The sequence below is a fragment of the Notamacropus eugenii genome, chromosome 4 (assembly GCF_028372415.1).
Source record: "Notamacropus eugenii isolate mMacEug1 chromosome 4, mMacEug1.pri_v2, whole genome shotgun sequence".
In the NCBI taxonomy this organism is placed as follows: domain Eukaryota; kingdom Metazoa; phylum Chordata; class Mammalia; order Diprotodontia; family Macropodidae; genus Notamacropus; species Notamacropus eugenii.
This window is the reverse complement of record NC_092875.1, coordinates 51,000,977-51,025,526: the sequence shown is the minus strand read 5'-3', so window position 1 is coordinate 51,025,526 and position 24,550 is coordinate 51,000,977. Positions and strand designations below refer to the sequence as shown.

The following is a 24,550-nucleotide window of genomic DNA, read 5'->3' as shown; positions in this document are numbered from 1 at the left end:
TGGTCACTAAGGGATGATAATGAATAATAATATTAGTATTTGCATAGCTTTTTAAGCTTTACAAAATGTTTCACGTATGTCATCTTCTCATAACTCTGTGGGGTAAGGTCTATTATTATCCCCATTTTACAGATGAGTAAATTGAAGCAGACAGCAATTAAGTAACTTGTCCAGGGTCACACAGCTTGTAAATAACTGGGGCAGGATCTGAACTCAAAACTTCCAGACCTCAGAGTAGAGACTACATGACCATTTGTTGGCTTTGTTCTTGAAAGGATCCCTATTCTACTACAGGTAGGACTAGACTGTCTCTGAGGCTCCCTTTAAGTCAATATTCTATGATTCTTTAAGGGAACAGACCCCCCCCCCCGAAGTTTAGCATTTGGTCAAATCATTAATATTATATTATTAATTGATTATTATTAATTAATATTACTATTGTAACAACAAGAGGCTGATAGAAGTAGAAGGGACCTTTGATATAATCAGGCAGGATTTGAACCCATATCCTTTGACTCCAGAATCAGAGCTCTTTTCATTGAATTACACTGCCTTCTTACTAGCTGTTAGCCTGGGTAACTAACTTAACTTACTTACTAGCTGTGTCACCCCAGGTAAGTTTTGCAGTCCCCTCCAGGCTTAGGAAACCCCCAGAGCAGCTTTCAGCCTTCCTGTGATAGACTCCTGGATCATTTCATTCCATTGACAGCCAGCTGGTCTTCATTCCCACAGTGACTTGCTGTACACTACAGACCTATTCTCTGTGTCTTGTCTCTCAGCCTGCATTGCACTCCCTGCTCTGGTCCCTGTCCGAAGGTCTGCAACATCGAGGCTGACCGGACCATTGACTCTGTGCATGCTGCCCAGGCCCTGCGAGGGTGCACTGTCATCAATGGGAGCCTCGTCATCAACATCCGTGGTGGCAGTGAGTGTCTGGGGAACAGAGTGGGCAGAGGAGTTCTGTCCAAGCCAACATTTATTAGGTGCCAGGTCTATGTGGTGCTTATAAATAGGTGAAAGGGGGGAGCCTGGGTGGTCTCCCTGCTCCAGAGTGAGAAGAGATTTGGAAATCAGAGCAGTGGCTCCCTTTTCTCTAGTATTGGACAGCTGAGAAAGTGCTTTCCATGAGGCCAGCTATGCACATCTTACCGGTCCAGCTGTTACCCCCATTCTGAACACCATAAGGACTCCCCAAAGTCATTGATCCAATGTCAAGGGGCAGAGCCAGGATTCCAAAGCCAAAGCTCTTCATGGCACTCCACAAAACACCTCCCAGGTGACGTGCTAGCTAATCTCTTAGCCATTCTGACTTCCTCCTGGATACATTCCAACCAGACTGTTTAATATCACAGATAATGAGGAAATTAGAGCTGTGCAGAAATCATTTGTGTCAATATTCATAGAGGAAGACTCAGTGATTCGGACTTGTTGACAGTATGTTCTCCCCTCTCCTCCCTGTTCCAGATAACATAGCAGCCGAGCTGGAAGCTAATCTGGGATTAATTGAGGAGATCACAGGGTACCTTAAGATCCGACGTTCCTATGCCTTAGTATCCCTCTCGTTCTTCCGGAAGCTGCACCTTATTCGAGGAGAGACCCTGGAAATCGGGTAAGCCCATCTTCTTGGTGCTCTGGACTGTGGGCTTTTGAATGGAATGTTGGCTCCATGTGTGTTTGGGGGGAGGTAGGAATTTCCCATGAGGGTTTTAAATGGGGAAGGTGTCCTTTTGAAAGCTTCATTGACTGTTTATGGGAGTGAACTTGAAGTAGCTTGGATTGGAATCTCCCAGAAGGTAGGGAACTCATATTTTCATCATGCATGTAAAGAGAGACTCACAGGCCCACAAGTCACTCACGTACTGACACATCCATAAGAATTATTTCAATTCAGTTAATTTCAACTCAGTTCAAGAAGCATTTGTGTACTAAGTGCTAGAAATAAAAGGGGGAAAAAACAAACTGTCCATTCTGTCAAAGAACACAGTGATCTTAGGGTTAATTACATGTACACAAATAAGTCAAAATAAAATAAATGGAAGATTACAAAAATGAGAGGACCGAGGAAAGCCTCATGTAGAACTTGACCCCTGGGCTGAGCCTTGAAGAGAGTGATCCTCCGTGAGCCTTCCACAGATCCCTCATCTCCTGTGTAGACAATGTGTGAAATATGGACACCTGGGCTTATGTATATGTATGCAAATATATGCAGACACATTTTTAGTGCATTCCAAATATATGTTGTTTTCTGAGAATGAATCTTCCGTCCGTATAGATTCCAATCAGTCTATAAGTAAGCATTTATTAAACACCTATTGAGTCAGTGTATAAGTAAACATTTATTAAACACCTACTATGTGCCAAGTACTGTGTTAAGTACTGGGGATACAGAGAAAGGCGCAAATATGGTCCCTACTCTCAAGAAAGTCCTCGAGGATTTCTGTGGCTGAAAACAAACATCCGTTCATGGCATTTAGGTGATACAATGATTAGAGTGTTAGACTTGGAGTCCAGAAGACCTGAGTTTGAATCCTGCTCCAGATACTTACTAGCTGTGTGGTCCTGGGCAAGTCAATGAGGCTGTCTGCCTCAGTTTACTTATCTGTAAAATGAGGATAATAATAGAACTTGCTCTACTATGTTGTTATGAAGAGATGACATATGTGAAATGCTTTGTAAACCTCAAAAAGCTATGTAAATGCTAGTATTATTATTATTCATTATCATCCCCTAGTGACCAGTTCTGACTCTCTGAGCTTAGCTGGGCTGGACCTCAGAAGATAAGACATGGAGTCTCTCATAAGGCCTATGCTTAAAGCCTTTCCAGTGTGGTAGCCTGCCAGAGCTGGTATTCTCTCATGGTGCCCAGCCTCTGTATGTGTGGGCAGTATGGAGAAGCAGGTAGAGAGCTGACCAGGGAGACTTGGGTTCACCTGCTGCCTCTGACATACATATACTGACTAGGTGACCCTGGGCAAGTACCTTCACCTCTTAAAGTGATTCATTGGAAGCATCTGAGTGGTGCAGTGGATACAGCTCTGGGCCTGGAGTCAGGAAGACCTGAGTCCAAGCAGATGCTCACTAGCTATGTGATCCTGGGTGAGTCACTTAACCTCTGCCTGACTCAGTTTCCTCATCTATAAAGTGCAGATAACATTAGCACCTCCCTCCCAGAGTTACTGTGAAAATCAAATGAGATAAGTTATATAACGCTTAGCACAGTGCCTGGCACATAGTAGGCCCATTAATAAATCCTTATTCCCTTCCCATCCTCTTTCAGGCAGCTCTCTAAGACTGGACATTACTGATCTGCCTTGAGAGAGGGAATTTCCTCACTGGCAGTACCTGTTGCAAAGAGGATGATGATGATGATGATGATAAATAACAATGATGATAATCACTACCGTTTTTTAATACTCTAAGGTTTGCAAAACACTTTATACATGTCATCTCATCTGATCCTCACAACTCTGGGAAGAAGGTGCTATTATTACGCCATTTTACATGGGAGGAAAGTGAGACAGAGAGGTCAACAGGCTTGTCCAGGGTTCCACAGCTAAGTGCTGAGGCAGGATTCAAACTCAGGTCTTCCTGACTGCAAGTCCAGCACCATGTCCTGCACCACCTGCTGCCCAATCATAGCCAAGATATACAGTACCCATGCACACATGTATATATGCACATGTACATATGGATGCACATATATGTGTTCACACGTGCTTCTACACATAAATTATTCCCTAAGGTTCTCCCTTGATGAGGTTCTCTCTCATCTCACTGGGGTTATTTTGGCTGTGTTTAATGGCTGTGAGAAAATGCCTGTCATACATGTCTCCAGACCCAAAAGCCTTCATGTACGGACTGATGATGCCCTGTGTCTTGTCTTTTGACAATGGTCTTGGTTAAGCTTGGCAAGGTTCATCACTGGGGTTGACTAAGTCCCAGGGACTCTCAAAGAGCGTCCAATTAGTTGTCAAGTGCCATGATCCGTACTGGGAGGGGAACAACCCCATGGACAAACATAGGTCCTTGAAATGTACACATCAGTTTTGGAACTTAAAATCCAAATTTTTAAAAAAATTAATAATATATATTTTAAAACAGGTATCATTTTGCTTGCCTTCTCCATGGGTAGGGGAAGAGCTAGAGAGAGGGAGAAAACTGAGAAATCAAATTTTTAAAAAAATGTTAAGGATAAATAAATAATAAGTTAAGAGAAAAGTGTATAACAAGTATGCCCTTGCCCTGAGCCAAAGTTCCTGGCTGAAGTCAGTTGGCAAGCATTTAAATGCTCAGTATGTGTCAAGCACTGTGATAGGCATCAGAGATACAAACACAAAAATGAAGACCTTCTTGTCCTCAGAGACCTTACTTTTTATTACAGTCAGCCCTGAACTTTAGGAAGGCCACTCTGGCAGTTGTCCAGAAGACTGAGCAGAGGGAGCTGAGATGTGAGGCAGGAGGTGAGGACCTAGAGAAGGGTAGGCCACACTTCCCAAGTTACCTGCCACCTCTCCCTGTGTTCCCCTCCATAGGAACTACTCTTTCTATGCCCTGGACAACCAGAACCTGAGGCAGCTGTGGGACTGGAGCAAACACAATCTCACCATCGCCAAGGGGAAGCTGTTTTTCCACTATAACCCCAAACTCTGCCTAGCTGAGATCCACAAAATGGAAGAGGTTTCTGGCACAAAGGGCCGGCAGGAGAGGAATGATATTGCATTGAAGACCAACGGCGATCAAGCTTCTTGTATGTCAAACTTGGTTTGGGATGGCCTCCATGGCAGGGCAGAGGGTGGGGCTCACCGATTCTGGAACTGTCCAAAGGTGGCTAGTAGCATGGTGGATACTATACTAGGGAGTGGAATCTGGATAGATCTGGGTTCAAATCTCACCTTTTACTATCTATGTGACTCAAGAAACTTGCCTTCCCCAAACCTCAGTTTGCTCCTCTGCAGAATGGGGGTGTTACTTGCCCTTCTTCTGCCACAGAGTTATTGCTTTGCTTAAATGAGATTCTGTGGGGTAGTGGGGGGTGAGGGGTGGGAGAAGGTCAACATCAGCTGTTAGTTACAAGGGGAACAAGGATGACTTGGGGATTGGGGGAATGAGGATGCTGGCCTCACCCCTAAAAGGGAGAGTTTGTTTCCCATTAGTCTTCTTTCAGTTCTACGTTATGAGTCATAAAGGCAGCGACCAACAAACCAGATGAGGAGAACAGTGGGTGGAAAACCAGTGGGGAGTCTTGGCCTTGGCTTCTTAAAACATTCTTAGCATGGTAAAGTTAGTCATTTAGTCAACAAGCATTCATTCAGATCTTACTATGTGCCAGATACTGGGCTAAGTGCCTCACTTTGTGCCTCAGATACAGCACTTTATATCTTTAGATACAAAGAAAGGAGAAACCACCATTCCTGCCCTCAAGGACCTTATACTCCAAGGGGGAAACATCATGAAAATGACTATGTACATACAAGATAGATACAGAATAGATGGGAAGAACCAAGTAGTGGGAGGTTGGAGGAGGGCAGGTACAGGAAAGGACTATTATAGAAAGTGAGATTCGAGTTAAGTCTTGAAGGAGGTGGGGGAAGCCAGAAGGGGGAGGTGAGAAGGCAGAGCATTCCATGCATGAGAGAGAGCCAATATAATGACACAGAGTCAGAGTGATACACCATGGTTGACTTGTTTCCCTCTTCCTGAGCCTCAGTTTTCTCTTCTGCAAACTGGGAATAATATTACTTGCACTGACTTCCTCATGGGGAAGGGAATATTTATATAGTGCTGGACTCTTTACTAATACGACCTCATTTATCCTCACAACCGCCATGTAAAGTAGATGCTATTAAGTATCTGAGGCTGGATTTGAAATCCCATTGTTCTGATACCAACTCTGGAGCTCTCTCTGTTGCCTCATCAGTGCCTGCTCTGCAATTTCTAGCCTTACTGAATTGCCTGGAGGGTTGGGAAGGGAAGTGATTCCTCATTCTGTGCCATTCTGTGTCAGAGGCAGGATGCATACCAAGAGCCTCCTGACCAAGGTCCACTCTGTTCACCAAGCCACTCTACCTCTCAGATATCAAATACATACATCCCAAATGGGATCCCCCCTGACAGTTGGGGGAAATATGGAAAGCTTCCTGCAGAAGGCAGCAGTGACTAGCAGCCAGAGCTCGGGATGTCAGGAGGCAGACTAGCATCGGCAGAATGGTGGAGACAGTGAGAGTATCTTGTTTGGGACATAGAAAGGAGGCCAGTTTGGCTGAAACAGAGTGCATCGGGGGAATCATGGGAAGTAAGTTCTGAAAGCCAGGATGCTGCAAGATTGTGCGGGTCTTGAATTGCCAAGCAGATGTGAAATGATTGAGGATCAAACATGGCCTGCAAGAAGAGTTTGGAGATAATACCTTGCAGTCCATTTTGTGGAGGGGGAGCCATGGGTGTGAAGCAGCATATTTTTATAGTTAGTTTTGCTGAAATTATTTTTTCTTTCTCTTTTTTCCTTCTTTATTATAAGAGATGGACCTCTGGGAGGGGGTAGGAGATGGATACAGTGGGAAATATCAGTGACATAAAGTCAGAAGGTATCAATCAAATAAAAATGTCACATATTTTCTCTGAGAGGCAGTGGCTCAAGGTTCCTGAGTCATTGATTGACCCAGCAGTTGAGAGGTTCTCTGATGAGTGGCATGGCACAGATCCCCTCACCCTGCTGCTACATTGGGCTCCCCTCTGTCTTTACCTCAGCTGCTAGGGAAGCTAATTGGCTTAGTTTCAGAGTTGGGTCTCTAAGGCTGCTGAGGGGATGATGCAACCCTGGGCAGAATTTCCTCTTCAGGTGGGGCCCACTTGCTTGGTCTTTAAGGACACCACAAGCCAGGGCCTCTTACTTATTATTAGGAAGTCTCGTTGGGGGGAGTGTTACTGGTCCTGCTCTTTGTTCAACACTCGCCTAACTGGAATGTTAAGTAAATAAAAGGAGCAGGGCTCCTTGGAACCTCAGAATGGAGATGGTGACTCTCCCACTCATCATCGTCCTCCATGGGTCCTTGCTTGTGATAGATGTTCCATTTTGATATGAAGGAGTGGGGGGGAAGGAGAAAGGGATGAGTGAGGGAGTAGATTGACAAGTGAGACAATGGGCAAGGGGGATAGAGAGGGGCACGAATGAGTGTGGAAGGGAGTGGTCCGGAGAAAAGAAGGGGTCAATTTCTAGTAATAGCTAGTGTTTATATACGTCTTTAAGGCCTGCTAAACCCTTATACAAATATTATCTCATTTAATCCTCACTACAGTCCTGAGAAAGTAGGTGCTATTATCATCGCCATTTTACAGAGTAAAAAACTGAGTCAGATTAAGTGGCTTGTCCAGGATCACACAGGCCCAATGTGAACACAGATTTTCCTGACTTCTAGTCCAGTACTTTACTCTCTGTGTCAATTAACTGCCTCTCCAGAGAGAATCCATCTTTCTTTGGGCCGGGGGGAGCTGAACATGGGCTGCCTGGCTCTTGTTCTCAACCTTGGCAGTTGTGTCTAGGGGAGGGTATTTGTTCTGGCAGGTGATGATGCAACTCTATATGGGAAGCAGGTAGTGGGTGTGAGGATGGCCGGGAGTAGGAGAAGACAGTGGGAATGTGGAAAAAACTCTACTCCAACCTCCAAAGGTCAAAAAGCATCAGAGTATCTGGGGAAAGGACTGCCAATGAGGCTCGACATTTTCTGCCTCTCAGTTGAGAAATTGAAACTACTACTACTACTACTACCACCACCACTACCACTACTATTACTCCTATTCCTACTACTGCTACTACTACTATTAATCACCAGACATTCAGACATTTACTTAACACTTTAAAATTTATCCAGGGCTTTACTTACCTGTTTCATTTGATCCTCCCAGCAACCCTGGGAGGAAGATGCTTCAGGCCTTATTATTCCCTTTTTATGTGGAAACTGAGGAAGAGAGCAGTATCATTTTGACAGTTGAGTTGAGGGTGGACTAGGGTAAGGAGAGACTTGAGACACACAGGGAGAACAGATCTACAGCAGAGTGGTGGCTGTGAGTGAGTAGGAAAAAGGGGGATGTAGAGGAAAGATGTTAATAAGGGAGAAAGTGAGAACTGGCTAAGTGACTGCATACATGGGGTGAGTGCAAGTGAGGAATCCCAGATGACCCTGAGGAAAGAATGAAGGAAAGGAGGAAGGAAGGAAAGAAGGAAAAAAGAAAGAAGAAAGAAAGGCAGGAAGGAATGAAGGAAATAGACATGCTTTGTGCCATTCACTGTACTTTACATTTAATAGTAATGATAATAACTAATATTGAGCTAGCGTGTACTCCATTCCAGGCACTGGGTAAACACTTTACAATTATTATCTCACTTGATCTGCACAGCAAACTTATTATCCCCATTTTACAAATGGGGAAACTGAAGCAGACAGGGGTTAAGTGACTTGTCCAGGGTCACACAGTAAATGCCTAAGGCTAGATTTGCCCTGCTTTCCAACCTAGGGCTCTAGCCACTATACCACCTGTGGGAGGTTAACAGAACCCTTAATACTACCTAGGTTTGAAATATTTGAAACAGTCCCATGGGAGACAGATTCCCCCCCCCCCCACTTCCCCCCCGTGGACACAGATCTGTGTCATGGTATCTTCTAAGTCACAGGCTGACATGTTTGGGCTGATGATGTACTGGTTGCCATGATAATCATATCCTATCCGTGGCCTACTTCATCCTAGAGATGGTTTCAGTGAGGAGCTCACATCCGTGAAGGGGCTGGCTTCTGGCCTCTGAGGACCTTTCGGTTTCTGCATCTGGGGTCCTGGGATCTGACATTTTCCGTTACACAAACCCAGTCATTTTTGTCCCCTTGCACAAGTCTACATGAAACACATAAGAGCGGGGGGGAGGCAAGTGACTTGCCCTAGGACTGGATTGGTTTGAACTCCTTCCCTTGGATTGGAATGCCGCCCAAGCTTCACTGGTGTGCCATTTGGGGCACTTAAGCCTCTTTGCTTCCATGAAATATGGGGTTTGGACTCAGTGACCTCTAAAGTCCGTTCTACCTCTAAACTGATGGTCCTAGCTGAGAACTCTAGGAATAAAGAGCTAGCATTTCTAGAATTTCTAGAAAGGTTTGTAAAGTGCTTTACAGATATTGTCATATTTATCATCACAACCCTAGGTGGTAGGTGCTGTTATTATTTCCATTTTACAGATGAGGAAACCAAGGCAGACAGGTTAAATGACTTGCCAAGTCAGTTAGTAAGTTTGAATTGAAATTTTCCTAATTCTAGGTCCAGTGCTCTATGCATTGCGCCACCTAGCGGCCGAATTAATATTAATTTGTTATTGTGCTAATTAATCATTAACTTAATGTTGCTATTCACAGTGATAACACCCTACCAAATATGAAAATAACAGTAATGATAATAAGCATTCATCAACTGTGAGGCATGAATGGTAATAATTAATAATTGGTGATTATTTCTATGATATCTTTAAAAACGGATATTTTTAAACATTTCAGACACCTAATAAATGCTTGTTGTATTGAATTGAAAAGAATAGACAAAGTTCTTTTTTCTTCACCATCCCATGAAGTAGGTAACAAAACTTATTTTCATTTTACTGGTGGGGAAACTGAGAGTCCAAGGTAAGTGACTGACCCATCGTCACACAGCTAGGACACATTAGACATAGGATTGGAGCTCAGGTGACCGGGGGGCATGACTTTCCACCACTCAGGGACAGAGCAGTTTCCACAGCCCCCAGGTTTTTGAGCTAATACTCTTTTTGTATTTGTATTTCCTCAGGTGAAAATGAATTACTCAGGTTTTCTTCCATTAGAACCTCTCACGACAAGATCTTACTGAGATGGGAGCCTTATTGGCCTCCTGATTTCCGAGACCTCTTGGGATTCATGCTGTTCTACAAAGAAGCGTGAGTAGAAACATGGAGCTGGGAACAAATTGAGGGTTGCTTGCTACTTCCCCCACTCCCCAAGCTCACTCGTCAAGTGAGCCATCCCTTAATGAAGTGTTGGAAAAATAGGAGAAAGACAAGCGTGTAACCATCTGTCCCATGTTTATTAATTAGTCTTGGCTTTTTGGATTACATTGTGGATTCCTTTTCTTCCCTCCAATTCATATATATCCTCCCATATTACTCTGCCTTCTTCATATTCATCATTTCTAAAAATGAAGCATCTATTAAATGCTTACTGTGTGCCAAGCTCTAGGCTAAGTCCTGGAGATGAAAATACAAAAGCCAAGACAGTCTCTGCCCCCAGGGAACCCACACTCTAATAAGAAGAGACAACATAGAGAGGGAAGTAGTGGCCAAGAAATTCGTATTTTGGTCCAGAAAGTTACCGGAATAGTGAGTAGTGCCATAGTTCAGTAGATGGATACACCTCTTCCAGAAACAAGGGGCAGAACAGGTTTGTTCATGGTTCCTGATTTGGGGGATAGGGTTGGGAAAATGACCTGGTATGGGATCCCAAGTCTTTAGTCTGGAATGCAAGGTAAGTTTGTTGAGCATCTTGAAAAGATTTCTGAGGAGTAAGGAGTAACATCAAACATGGCTGAGATCAGGAGAGGCAGTAGGGTCATGAGGCAGTAGTTCCAGAGAAGAAAAAGTTAAAACTTCCAGGACATGGAGGAACCTAAACCTCTCTGGGTCAGGAGGCAGGGTGGCTATTGAAGGCTGGCTGTGAGCTTTCTTCTGGCGCAATAATATGAATACAACACAGTTGTTTTCAGCCATTCCCCAATCAGTGGGCATCTATCCATTTCTGTTCCCAGATTTTTGCCACCACAAAAAGTACTGCTGTGAATATTGTGGTAAATAGGAGACTTTTTCTCTGCTCTCCATTCCTTTGGGGTATTAGCAAATTCTTATATAAGTCCAAATTGTTTTTCAAAACAATTGGCTCATTTCACAGATCCACCAACAGTGTGTTAGTGTACCTATCTTTTCCCGGTCCTTCCAACATTGACTGTTTCCCAAATTCCCTTACAGTCTTGAAATTTAAACTCCATCATAGGCTCCTGATTCAGAGACATGAAATCTTTGTGGGAGGAAGGGAACATGGAGATTTTGGAATCCCTCTCTAGTTCAAAAGTCAGATGCTGGCCTTTTCCTTATCTGGCACTGGTTTATCTCTGGGGTTACAATGGTTTGAATGGGTTGATGATGTTCACCTGTTTCAGTCATGTCCAAGTTTTCATGACCCCATTTGGGATTTTCTTGGCAGAGATACTGGAGTGGTTTCTGTTTTCTTCTCCAGCTCATTTTGCAGTTGAGAGAACTGAGGCAAGCAAGATTAATTGACTTGCCCAGAGTCACACTAGTAGTGTATGAGGCTAGTACGTGTATGAGGCCAGATTTGAACTCAGGAAGATGATCTTCCTGACTCCAGGCCTGGCAGTCTATCACCTATCTGACACCTAGCTGCCCTAGTTCAGATGGATTAGTCCTTTTTGAAGAAGCAGCCTGGCGTAAGGTAAACTTGAACTCCAGAGACTTGGATTCCAATCCTGACACTGCTGAGACTTGATTTTCTCATCTGTAAAATGGGAATAATAACTGTACTCTCTACCTCAATTATAATTTTGCTTTGTTTTAAAAACAATTGTTTTCAAATAATTTTGTTTCTCTGCCCAAGAGTCTGATTTTTATATAGTAAAGAACAGAACAGAGTGAATAATAGGTCACTGAAACCCAAGATAAGTAGAGAAGAAAGCAAATATTGATAATATAGAGTGCTGGAACTGGAATCAGGAAGACACACATTTAAAGGTGACCTCAGATGATTAGTAGCTATGTAACCTTGAGCAAGTCACTTAACTTCTGTCTGTCTCAGTTTCCTCATCTGTAAAATGGAAACAATAATAGCATCTCCCGCCCAGGATTGTAGTAGGGATAAAATGAGACAATTTGTAATGCACTTCAAGTGCTACATAAATACTTTGTATTATTAATTTGTTGCCTTCAATGAGTTCAAATCAGTGTAGCCAGATAAGCTAGCAGATGGGACTGCTGAGCTGAGCTGTTATCAGTGATCAAGATGAAAGGTCGTGCAGAAAGGGATATTGCGGGATTGGAGAAGGGCAAATGTCCTATTTTTTTTTAAAGGAAGAATTTGTAAACTAGAGGCCTATGAGTCCGACTGTGGATTGTCACCTAAATGTTCTACGTTCCTCTTATTTGCTTTATAGAAGGAATAGAATGACTAGATTCTCATTTTCTTTTTGTTTAGAAACTTTTTCTGTACTATCAGACTTACTTGTTGCCCTAATTCTTCTAGAGAACCAGAGGTTGAGCCAGGCCTTCTCTAGAGGGAAATCTCAGCCTGGACAAGTTGGGCAGCTCCTGGTTGGAAGCCCTCAATTCTAGCTAGCACTCTACCAGGATAACTCTTTATTCTCTGTGTTCTACCTAAGGCCTTACCAGAATGTGACTGAGTTTGATGGTCAGGATGCCTGCGGGTCCAATAGCTGGACAGTGGTTGACGTTGAGCCCCCAGTAAGGTCTAATGATCCCAAGACACAGAATCAACACCCCGGGTGGTTGATGAGAAACCTGAAGCCATGGACCCAGTATGCCATTTTTGTGAAAACCCTAGTCACTTTCTCTGATGAACGGAGAACCTATGGTGCCAAGAGTGAGATCATTTATGTCCAGACCAATGCCACTGGTGAGTTGTCATTTCACAAACAGGAAACTCATTTAGGGGGATTGTCTCAGGCTGGTCATCCAGCCCACAAAGGGTAATAATAAACGTATTTGCAATCGAGCCCAGTGTTTCCATTCCTCTGCACTCACCCCCAGTACTCAGGACAATGAGGAAATTGCCTTGAGTTACTAAGTGGCAGAGAAGGCAGAGATGTTCCCTGCACTAAGCACACTGGAATTTAGTCAGCTGAGGCAAGTTCGACTTCATTGCAAACTTTTTTGCCTGTTCGTCATGTTCCTGATTTGGGTCATTGATAAAGTTCTTAACCTAAGAATGTTCCTTTCTCTGGAATGATCTTTATCTTCATGTGATTAAGATGGCATCATGCCATCTTGCATAAAACTCTGATGTTATGCTCTGACTTCTCAAGGAAGGGCTTCTTTGCAAATGATAACTGGAATGAGAATTTTTATCCTGTTTTTAAAATTAAGAGTTTTTGGATACCTTTTGTATCCCTTGTTAAAAATAAAAGCAAACCAAAAATCCAGTTCAATAAAACCAACTCACCCAGTGATATTATAGGCAATTCCCTACCTCCTCTGCTGAAGGGAAGGGAAAGTTACTTTCTAATGTCTTCTCTGAGGTGCAGATTGGTCTTAGAATTACTCAGCATCTGACTTCATTCAAGCAATGTTTTTGTTTACATCATTGTAGTGATTCTGTTTCTGCAAGTCTTCTGAATTCCTCCTGTTTGTCGTTTCTTATGGCACAATAGTATTTCATTCCAGTTATACACTAGGTTGTTTGGTCTTTCCTCAGTAGGCACTCACCAGTTTATTGCTACCACAAATATGCTGCTAATGTTATTTTGGTACACATGAGACATTTCTTTTCTTTCGTCTTTTACCTTGTTGGAATTTAGACCCAGTAGTGGGATCTCTAGGCCAACAGTTATGAATGAATAGCGTAGTCATTTTTCACTCATAATTTCAAAATTATTTCCCAAATGATTGAACCAGTTTGTAACCCCACCAATAGCATATTAGTATGCCTGTCTTCCGGCAGCCCCACCTACATTGACTATTCTGTCTTTTGTCATCTTTGCCAATTTGTTTTCTTTCTATTTGCAGTTCCTTCAGTCCCATTAGACCCAATATCCGTTTCCAATTCTTCATCCCAGATCATTTTAAAATGGAAACCCCCCTCTGAGCCAAATGGTAACATTACACACTACTTAGTGTACTGGGAGAAGCAAGCCGAGGACATCGAGCTCTATGAACTTGATTACTGCCATAAGGGTGAGTAGTTCAATACCTGCATGTAGGCACCTATCTGGGCACACTCATACCACTCTCTTAGCTCCCTTCATGTTTTATTGAAGGGTCATGGTTCACACTGTGACAAGTGCAGAACCTTTGAGTTGGAATAATAATAAAAAAATTAAAGTATAGCACTTTAAGATTTACAAAGTACTACATGTTTTATGTATGTACATACACAGATATGTTGATGGTGAGGTAGGTGGAGCAGAAGGAATAAACATGTGTATGTGTGTGTGTGTGTGTGTGTGTGTAGCTCACTATATGTCAAGTAAATGTATGCATGTATGTATGCAAAGCAAATGAAAATGTATTAAAGCAAATGTGTGTCCAGTAAAATGCTTTATAAATATTAACTCATTTAATTCTGTTACTGTCCCCATTTTTCAAACGTGCAAACTAAGAGACCTGGAGAGATTCAGTGACTGACCCTGGGGTCAGGTGTCTGGGGCAGGACCTGAATTCTGTGCTTCCTGCTTCCTGCTTTGAAGGCCCGTACTTCATCCCCTCTACCATGCTGCCTCTCAGGCCAGCTACTTCAGGCCCCCCCCAGAGATTCGTTGAGGTCAGATGACTTGGCCAAAGTCATGCATGTCTCCGACACCCCTGTATTTGAACCCTAGTGCTTTGACTGAAGCTAGCATGCTTCCTACTATATCCGAATCACAGAGCCTTAAAATATGGAAAAGAGATTTTTCAGCTGCCTTCATAGCTTTAGTTCAACCAAGTGAATTCAACCAAGGAATAGTTTGCAGCTACACTCTCAATAAGAAGGCTGATTGCCTTATACTGTATCCATAAAGAGTGATTTCTACTATTGGTCCTCCCTGTGGACTGACTGGAAGAGCCTGCTAAGATGACTTGGGCCCGTCTAAATATTCCCCATTCTATGATTGACAAGACCAAGGCCAGGAAAGCTTTCTTTACCCAAAGGCTGCCGAATTGGCCATGTGCTACATCTGGTCCCCAGGAGGGATGCCCAGAGTATGCCAGCCCTTCTGGTCCTTTCTTTAAAGAAGTATGGGTGACTTGAGCTTACATTCAAGATCCAAATTCAGGGTCTACTGTTTTACTCATGCCATGATAAACACGGAGGAATTTATTTATGCCCATTGTTAATATAGTTAATTAGTAAGCTAATTAAATTAATTATTAAATTAATATAATATAAATTAATTAAATTAAATAATATAAATTAATTAGTAAGCTAATTGAAGTGCTTTTCCCTTGTAAAATGCTGTATAAAGAACTGGCTATAGAGTGAATTTTTCATAGAATGGGGGAATCTTGGATCTGGAAGGGATTTCCAATCATCATCTGAGGCATAAATCCCTCCTACACCATTTCAGGGAAGGGTCATCTGTTCTCTGCATGAAGCCCCAATAGAATATAATCTCTCTTTGAGGGGAAGAATTATTTTGCAAATGTTTGGACAGAATTGAAAGCCTCCAGTGAAGAAGAACCTAACAAGGCAGCCCATTCTGACTTCAGACAATTCTAATTTTTCAAGCGTCAATTCAACAAGCATTTATTAAGCACCTGATGTATGTCAAGCAGGATGGGATCTCCAAGATCACCTACTCTCATCCTCTCATGTTACACATGAAAAAGCTGAAGCCCAAATGAGAAAGAAGGGTTAGCCAAAGTCTCCCAGGAAATGTGGCAGAGCCTGGATTAAAGTCAACATCCCTTGGCTCTAAATGCAATGATCTATGCCGCAGTAGCCAGGCTGTGGTCAAGAATCTGGCATATTGTTACTTGGTTGATGTGCAAGATGAATTTCATGTGTATTTTGCCTAAATCTGTTTGTGTACAAACTGCCTTTCCATTAGAATGTGAGCCCCTTCAGGGCAGGTACAGTTTTTGCTTTTTCTCTCTGTCCCCACGTCTTACCCCCGTTGCCTGGAATACAGGAAGTGCTTAATAAATGTTTAGTGATTTATTGATGAGGAGGACAGCTACAGTAAGCATTCATTAAAGGGACATACATTCATGTTGAAATACAGTAAACATGCACTAAGAATTAGAACGTGACCTCATTGAGGACGGGGTCAGAGTAGAGTGACCGCATATAGAGAGTGCTTCATAAACGCTTCTTCCTGGATTGACTAAGGGCCTGCTGAATGCTGTAGCGGATACAATTTTTCCAAGACCTACTTCTTCATAGATCTCATTGTGTGTAGTAGGATTAGAAACAAAAACTAATGACTATAATATGCAATCTTACTTTGCTCCTTACAGTAGTGCAGACCAGAAAGATCCCTTTGGTCAGGTTGTTCCCAGTTAGGAGAATCATACAGCACTTCGTTGAGGAGGTAACCTATGACCTGGGCTTTCAACTCTAGGGAGGAATTTGGAGCTGAAGAAGAGAGGGCCATTCCAGACACAAGGGAAAAGGTGTCTCATGTCCTTCAGTCCAAATCTGCCTCCCTATAACACTCCCAGCCCCTCCTGCTTCTGCCTGCCAGGGCCAGCTAGATCAAGTCTCCGATCCCTCTTCCACAGCAGCCTTTGAGTTCCATGAAGACCCATAGATGTCAGGGCCCCTTCCCCCACCTCAAGACTTCTCCAGCAGAAGGGAAACACCCCTGGTTCCTCCATCTGTTCTGTTCTGTGACAGGATTTCAAGCCAGTCAGTCTGTTGCCAGGTACCCAGTTAAATAATTGGAGATACGAAGAAAGGCAAAATCTTAAGACCCTTTACTGTCCTGATAGCTTAAAGCTCTGTCTTCTCTTCTGCTGTGGATAACTGTGGGAATGGTTGTTTGGCCATTCAGACCCTATGGTACCTGAATAACAATAAGAATTTTAATCTCCAGTGACAAGGAACTCCCTCCCTCCCTCCCACAGTGGCCCATTCTTCCATGAGATTGCTTTAGTCATTGAGGGAATTAGCATTTTATAATAGCCATTATGTACCAGGCACCATGTTAAGCACTTTATAAATATTATCTCATTTGATCTTCATGCCCTGCAAAGTAGGTGCTATTTTTATCCCCATTTTATAGTTGTGGAAACTGAGGCAAACATAAGTGACTTGCCCAAGGTCATATTCATAAACATCTGCAGCAGGATTTGAATTTGCCTCTTCCTGCCTCCAGGCCCAGTGTTCTATCCACTAGTCCCTCAGCTGCCTCAAACTAGGAGGCAGTATGCCTGATTTTGCCTTTTCTACCACTGCTCTGCGTTCAGCTTGACTCAGAGGGCAAAACTGTCTTCTTTCTTGTGACAGCCCTTCAGTATTCAAGTGCTTGAAGACAGCTGCCTTGTCAACCTCAGTTCTCTTTTCCAGATGAAACATCCCCCTATTCCTCCTATATTTTCTGATGGCCTGAGATTAATTGCAAAATGGAACATAGCTGTATGCAGACTCACCTGTCTATAATCTGTTCTGGAGTCACCAGAAGGGAGTGGGGTGGCCCTGGGAAATGCTGTGACAATCATAAACTGGTTATGTATGCTTCCCCAGGAGAAGGAAAATGATAGGTCCTTGTAAGTGATAGAGGAAGTGAGTGCTTTATAGAGAGGCGCTCAAGAAATTGATGGGGGTGGTAGTAAAAAGGGCCCTTTCTTGTTAATTAGTGAATCAATCAACAGGTATTTAGTAAACATCTGAAATATGTCTGGTGGGGCAGCTCAGTGGATAGAGTACTGGACCGGGAATCAGGAAGACTTATCTTCTTGAGTTTAAATTTGGCCTCAGATATTTACCAGCTCTATGACCCTGAGCAAGTCACTTAACCTGATTGCTTCAAAAAAGGGAAGGAAGGAAGGAAGAAAAGAGAGAAAGAAAGGAAGGGAGGAAAGAAGGAAGGAAGGAAAAGAGAAAGGGAAGGTAGAAAGAAAGAGAAAAGAAATTGTTCAGGTCTTTTTAAAGGAGGGAGGATTTGAGTTTGAGTTCTCAAAAGAGGTGAAGAGGGAGAAGGGAGACTTGGTCAAGACACCAAGTCTTGGTCTGTCCCCTGCCATCAGGTAAGTGAGTTTTAAGAACATTTGTGAAGATGCAGTTCAATTCAGTGTATTAAGTCCATACTGTGGACTAGTTTCTGTAGATGCCAAGACAAGAACTAATCAGTCCCTTTCCTCAGAGAGACCATTCTTCTGGGGAGGTGACACACACGTAAGCAAGTATGTACAACATATGGTAATACAGTGTAATTTCCAGAGGAAAGAGAATGCTTATAATTGGAGGGACTGGCAATGGTCTTTCATGGAAGGTGGCCCCTGAAAGGTGCTCTGAAGGAAGCTAGAGATTTGGTGAGACTAGGTAGGCTGACTTCATGTTCTGGATTCCTCTGGATTCCTCAACTCCAACCCTCCACAGTGAAATTGGTGTGGCTTTAGGGGAAAGAACCCAGGACCTGAGTTCAAATCCTGCTTTTGCCACTTAACCTGTGTGACCTTGGTCAAATCTGTTCTGCTCATTTGGCCTGCTCGGCCCTGTATCGAATGAGGGGACTGGATCATGAAATGATCTCCAAGGGAAGGTCCCTTCTAGTTCTAAGCTCTGTGTTCCTATGACCTGTCAGAAAGGGTTTCCATGAGTTAGTGTGATGCCTATGAGTGTCTCCCTTGACTCAGTCACTTTAGGTGAGCACCATCCCATGTTGACTTTGCGTCTCTTGTCTGGGCTTCTCTGCAGGGTTAAAGCTACCATCCAGGACCTGGTCCCCTCCCTTTGAGTCTGAAGATTCTCAGAAACACAACCAGAGCAACCATGAGGACCCTAATGGAGAGTGTTGCTCTTGTCCAAAGACTGACTCCCAGATCTTGAAGGAGCTAGAGGAATCTTCCTTTAGGAAGATGTTTGAAAATTACCTCCACAACGAGGTTTTCATCCCCAGGTGAGGCACGCCTTTTCTCTTTAGCACCTTTGTGGGGATTGGTTTGGTTCTGAGTCCAAGGTGGGCCTGGAGAATGAATGTAATTGAAGTGAAAATCTAGGGGCCTGATGTGTGGAACTGGCAACCGAGCAATGGGTTATCTTCTAATTAGCACCACAGAGGCCTATTCACAGTAATTTAGTTAAGTGGGGGGTTGGGGGGTGTGTGTGGAGTAGTGCATTTAATTCTGAGTGCCATAATTTAAGAAAACCATTGACAAACAAGAGAGATCCAGAGGAGGGCCGCCATGATGGTGAAAGGCCTCAAGATCATGCCGCGTGCTGATGGGGTGAAGGAAGGCTCTAGGGATAAAAAAGAGCACACTGGGAGATGGGATGGGGATGGGATGGGAAGAAACAGGAACATGACAGCTGCCTTCGAGGGCCGTCCTCTGAAAGAGGCTTACATTTGTTCTCCTCAGTGACAGGGTGGAAAGAGAAGCAGTGGGTGGAAGTTGGAGAGGCAGATTGGTGTAACCATTCCTAAATATGAGAGCTCTGCACTAGTGTTGCCCTGGCAGGTAGTGGGTTCCCTCTCTCTGGAGATTTTCAAGAAAAAGCTAGGTGACCATTTATTGCCAGGTATGTTGTAGAAGCAATTTTGTTTAGGTACAGACTTGGTGAGATGGCCACTGAGGTCCCTTCAATTCTGCTATCATGTGAGTCTATAAAAAAGGAGATCATTTTCTTCTACACCCCTACCCCCAATACTTCCCAACAAACTTTTAGGAGAAAAAGTCTTTGGAAGAAAATTCTTTTTCTCTTCTCTCTTCCTGCCTCCCCCACACCCAACACCTGACCAGCTTTCTAGTTCTCATCAAAGTCATCAGGATTATCCTTCTAAATTCTCCATTGGATCCTTTCTGGGCTCAACGAGCTTATCTTTCACTGCCATTCAACAAGCATATATTAAGCTCCTACTATGTGAAAGGCGCTGAAGATATAGAGACAAAAATGAAACAGTCTCTACTCTCAAAGTGTCTACCTGAGGGGATTGAATTCTGTTATGCCTCTACTTCCCTAAATTACTTGTTCTTCCTCTTCTTGAGAATATCTTTCAAGTGCAGAGATTCCTTGAAATGCATGCAATATGTCCTATCTCATCCATCCCCTATTTCAGAGCTGTTGCTGTGAGTCTGTGATGCCTTTTGCTCAACCACAGGGATGGCCTATACCTTATCTGCAGGGAAAGGCTTCCTGTCTCCTGGTTAAGATGCAGATAGCTGATCTTCGATGGTGGTTGACTATTTTTTTTAGTCATTTCTGGCTAGGCAAGTTCTTTAATTTAACAGCTGTTACACGGCTATTCTCTCTCAGCCTGGTGGATCAACTTGTCATTATATCTTATGGAAGTCAGCATGGCCATGTATATTTCCTCTAAATAGTTCTGTTTTCTATGGCCCAATGCAAGACCATCTGGTGCTAGTCCTATCCTGCTCTTGATAACATTTTTTTCCCTTGTGTGACTTTCCCACTATTCACCCGTGACCAGTCCTAAGGGTACATGATCCCTTTGACTTATTCTCTGAGGCTGCTGGACCTTGGTACTAGGAAACTTGGCATCATCCTTTAGTCAGAGCGTTAAGTATAGGAAGCCAGCACTTGATGCTGGACCTGCTATATGTGCCCAGTGCTGTCCTTTGTAACACATTCCAGTCCATGGTTAGGGAGACCTGGTAACCATGTAACAGCATCCAGGAAAGCCCTTCCTCTTTGGCCTGCATCCAGAGAGAGCAGAAGGTGAGACTAATCTTCCCTGTCCATTTTCTACCATCCCTCTGAATGACAATGGGAAGCTGTGGAACATCACCTCTGTAGCCCATATGGACTATGTGGTTCATGGAACTAATGTGACTAGGAACGTTTATGTTGGCCAATCTTGAGGTCTGAACTTGGGGAGTTCTGGAAGAAGAGAGAGAGGAATGTGCTGCAAGACTCAGGAAGGGTTATTTTTCTTCCTCACTCTATTTTCTGGTCTGTCTTTTCTTCATCCTACAGCCCTCCCTCATCCTGTTTCTCCTCTTTCCATCACCCCTTTTCTCTGCCTTCTTGAAAAGAGGATACTTTATCATAGAAGGATCAGTGAAATGAACTGGGAATGTTTAGCCTGGAGAAGAGGAGAGTTCAGGGGAGGCGGCTGGTGTTTTCTAGTGTTGGAAGGATTATTGTGTGGTGGGAAGGGTTGCTGTGGGAAGTAGTGGGTTCTCCCTCACTGGGGCCCTTTAAGCAGAGGCTAGATGAGCTCTGCTGGGAGACTACGGATGGTATTCTTGGTTAAACCAGTAGGCTCTGAGATCTTTTGGAACTGGAACTTCAGTAATTCTTTTCCAGCAGAGTTTCCTGTTATGCAGGCCTCTTTCAGCTTTTTGGACAATGCCCCTGGACCTCTGTGGGAACCCCAAAACACACTGTGGCATCTTATGTGGGAGACTGAGAGGGGGGGAGTCTTTCTTCTTTCAACAAACACAATTTCTGCAGATTCTCTCCCTTACCAGACTTTCTCAGGCTCCCCACAGATACGAGAAACCACTTTCTCCTTCTAGAATCCAGTAGAGGCTTTGTACCTGGACTGCCCCCACCCCCTCTGCTCCTTTTCCTCCCTTCTATCCTAAAGTTGCCATTTTATTTTTCTCTCTGCCACATCGAGTCTTGGTTTCCTGAGGAGAGACTTCCATGTGTGGATAAAAATGAAGCAGAGGAGAGATTTATTCTCTCCTGTTGAGGTATCCAGAGAGACATGGGATCTTGGAACACAGAGATAGAAAGGATCTGAGAGAACATCTGGTCCATCTCTTGTCTTATAGAAGAGGAAATGGAGGCCCTAAGAAATTCTATAACTTGCCCAAGGTCACACAATGAGGAAATGGTGGTGCTGGGATTGGAATCCAGGTCCTCTTGACTCTGAATGTTGCACTATTTCTAGTACCCCAGGTGTAGTCTCCACTCTTTCTCTTGGGGCAATGAGGTCTAGAAGGCTATGTTTCTTAATCACTGGTGATGCCTGTTGGAACTGAGGGATTCTTTTTTTAAATTTTTTATCTGAAGTTTTGAGTTCCAGTTCTGTCCCTCTCTCCCTTCTCCCCTTCCTGAGATGGTAAGCAATCAGATATAGGTTTGACATGTGCAATTATGTAAAACATTTCCATACGTATCATTTTGTACAAGAAGACTTGAATAAAAGAAAGAAAAAAAGTGAAAAATAGTATGCTTTAGTCTGTATTCAGTCAATATCAGCTCCTTCTCTGGAGGCAGACAGTGCACTTCATCATTAGTGCTTTGGGATTGGTTTGGATCATTGTACTGCTGAGAATAGCTAAGTCGTTCACAGTCCTTCACTGAACAATATTCCTATTACTGTATACAACATTCTCCTGGTTCTTTTCATGTTACTATGCATCAGTTCATGTAAGTCTTTCTAGGTTTCTTTGAAATAATTCTGTTTGTCATTTCTCATAGCACAATAATATTCCATTGCAATCGTATGCCACAGCTTATTTAACCATTCCCTAGTTGATGGCCAGTCCTTTGATTTCCGGTTCTTACTAGCCACGAAAATAGCTGCTATAAATATTTTTGTACAAATAGGTCTTTTTCCTTTTTTTCAGATGTCTTTGGGATTATAGACCTAGCAACGGTATTGATGGATCAAAGGGTGTGCACAGTTTTATAACTTATTCTTAAGAGAGTGAAAATCCTGATAATATTTGTTTATGGAGGAAGCTCAAGGATCATTCCTTCAAATCCCAGCATTTTTAGCATGTTTCCAGTAATCACAGATGTAGAGAATTTTTCATATCTAAATTCATTTTGGTATCTTTTTTTGTTTTTCGATCACTTTCAACTTCCCAGTATATTCCTGCTGCTCCCAGAGAGTTATCCTTTATAACAAAGAATTTTTAAGAAGAGAAATATAACTAAATAACTAACCAACCCACTACATGTCTGACATCAAATAACATAAGGGAATTTAAAGATGACATGGTTTGGTGATTCAGAGGCCTCCTGCCTCTTAGACTTACTAGCTGTGTGACCTTGGATAAGTCAAGTCACCTCTGTCCTCCCTTTCCTTGTAGGGAGAGTTCTCCATGCAGAACAATTCAGAGATCTTTCACATACTCATATATATTGGCTTGTTCGGGTCATTTGTATTTTCCCCCTTGTATTGTCACTATGAGTCTCAGAAGGGACCCCAGCAGAGCGGTAGACACAGACACTGTTTGACTCATTAAAAAAGCAAAATTCATTTTCTAACTGGGAGAAAATACCAAGTCAGGCTTTAGCCTTTGGGAAATTTAAGGATCCACATTTGAGGATCATCAGGTCAGAGGGCCTTAGGGACCTAATCCAGGAAGAGGAAGAGGAGAGGCACACAGGCAGTCAGTGACAGAGACAGAATTAAAACACATGTGCTCTGTTTCTGATGTCTGGGCCTTCTCTGCTGTATTGCACTGATGAACTTAGTGGCCAGTAGGATCCAGAATCAGGGTGACCTGAGTTCAAATCCAACTTCAGACACTTACTAGCTGTGTGACCTTGGGCAAATCCCTTAATATTTTTTGCCTCAGTTTCTTCAGCTATAAAATGGAAATAATAATAATAACATCTACCTCCCCAGGTTGCTGTGAGGACAAAATGAGAAAAATTTGTAAAGCACTTTGCAAACCTGTGTAAATGTTATTTATTACCGTCACCTTATTCATCTGCATTGTGGTGGTGGTTCAGGCCTTCCTATATCATCTTCCTTATTTTTCTCTTTTGAACTTAAACACCTAAAAAAAAGAGCATCTCCCTACACACAACTGAACACAATTTACATTTCATAACACTTGGGGGTTTTTTAAGACTATAATAAATTCCACGCATTACTTTCAAAACTGCCCCCGCTTGCATCTTCTTCCTTCTGGAATGCCTTCTGTTCTCTTCTGTGCATCTAAAAAATATTTCAAAGCCTTCTCTTCTCTTATTTTTGGGTCATCATCACTGCTAACCTCCCCTTCTTCTTAAGCCTTCCTCTCCAGTTAAAAAACCAAGAGAAAGAAAAGGGAAAAAACAGTACTTGTAACAAACAAATATACTCAAGCTAAATGAATCAGGACCGTGGCAGTGTCCCAAAACAGATGTCTCTAGTAGTACCCTGAGTCCATCCCTGTATTGCATCTTTGAGCAGTGCCCCCTGGTAGGAGCAGCACAGGAGTCTGGGAAGAACCTTTGTAGCCTGCTGCCAATCGGGAATACTGGGTGAAAGGAGAACTGAGTGTAATGGAAAGAGTCCCAGGCTTGAAGTAAAATCTCTGCTCAGATATGTGCTTGCTGTGTGGTGTTGGACAAGTTGCTTTCCCTCTCTGAGCCTTAGCTTCTTCCTCTGTGAAACAAAGGGCTTGCGTTACATGGTCTCTCAGGTCACATCCCAAAGAGCAAACTCTCCAGCCTGGAATAAAAGCACAGGATATGTAACCGACAAAGTTCAATCTGCCTTCAACATGGTTGGTTTTGTTTCCACAGAAAAGCATCCTCAGGGAATGGCGCTGACGACTCTAGGTATGAAGTGAGCCTCTTGCCCTCCCTGTCTTGTCCTGCCCCAACCCTGCCCTGCTAGCCCTCATTTGCTTTCTGGCCCGCAGGAGGCAGTGGATGGCGGGCGGGGAGGCCGATGGATGTTCATGTTGCAG

The 24,550-nt window shown here is 43.2% G+C and overlaps 1 protein-coding gene across 5 annotated transcripts in view; it reads left to right on the top strand.

Moving 5' to 3' along the window:
- Positions 1 to 24,550, top strand: part of INSR (insulin receptor) — a 151,396-nt gene that overhangs the window by 98,974 nt on the left and 27,872 nt on the right. For 3 of the 5 annotated variants that reach the window (XM_072600839.1, XM_072600838.1, XM_072600841.1), the window contains 8 exons: positions 780 to 925; positions 1,465 to 1,609; positions 4,533 to 4,747; positions 9,817 to 9,943; positions 12,448 to 12,701; positions 13,811 to 13,978; positions 18,642 to 18,843; positions 24,384 to 24,419. In XM_072600839.1, coding sequence (XP_072456940.1) covers positions 780 to 925; positions 1,465 to 1,609; positions 4,533 to 4,747; positions 9,817 to 9,943; positions 12,448 to 12,701; positions 13,811 to 13,978; positions 18,642 to 18,843; positions 24,384 to 24,419 — 1,293 coding nt within the window. The remainder of the gene's footprint in view (positions 1 to 779; positions 926 to 1,464; positions 1,610 to 4,532; positions 4,748 to 9,816; positions 9,944 to 12,447; positions 12,702 to 13,810; positions 13,979 to 18,641; positions 18,844 to 24,383; positions 24,420 to 24,550) is intronic. The other 2 variants (XM_072600842.1, XM_072600840.1) reach the window with 1 other exon arrangement.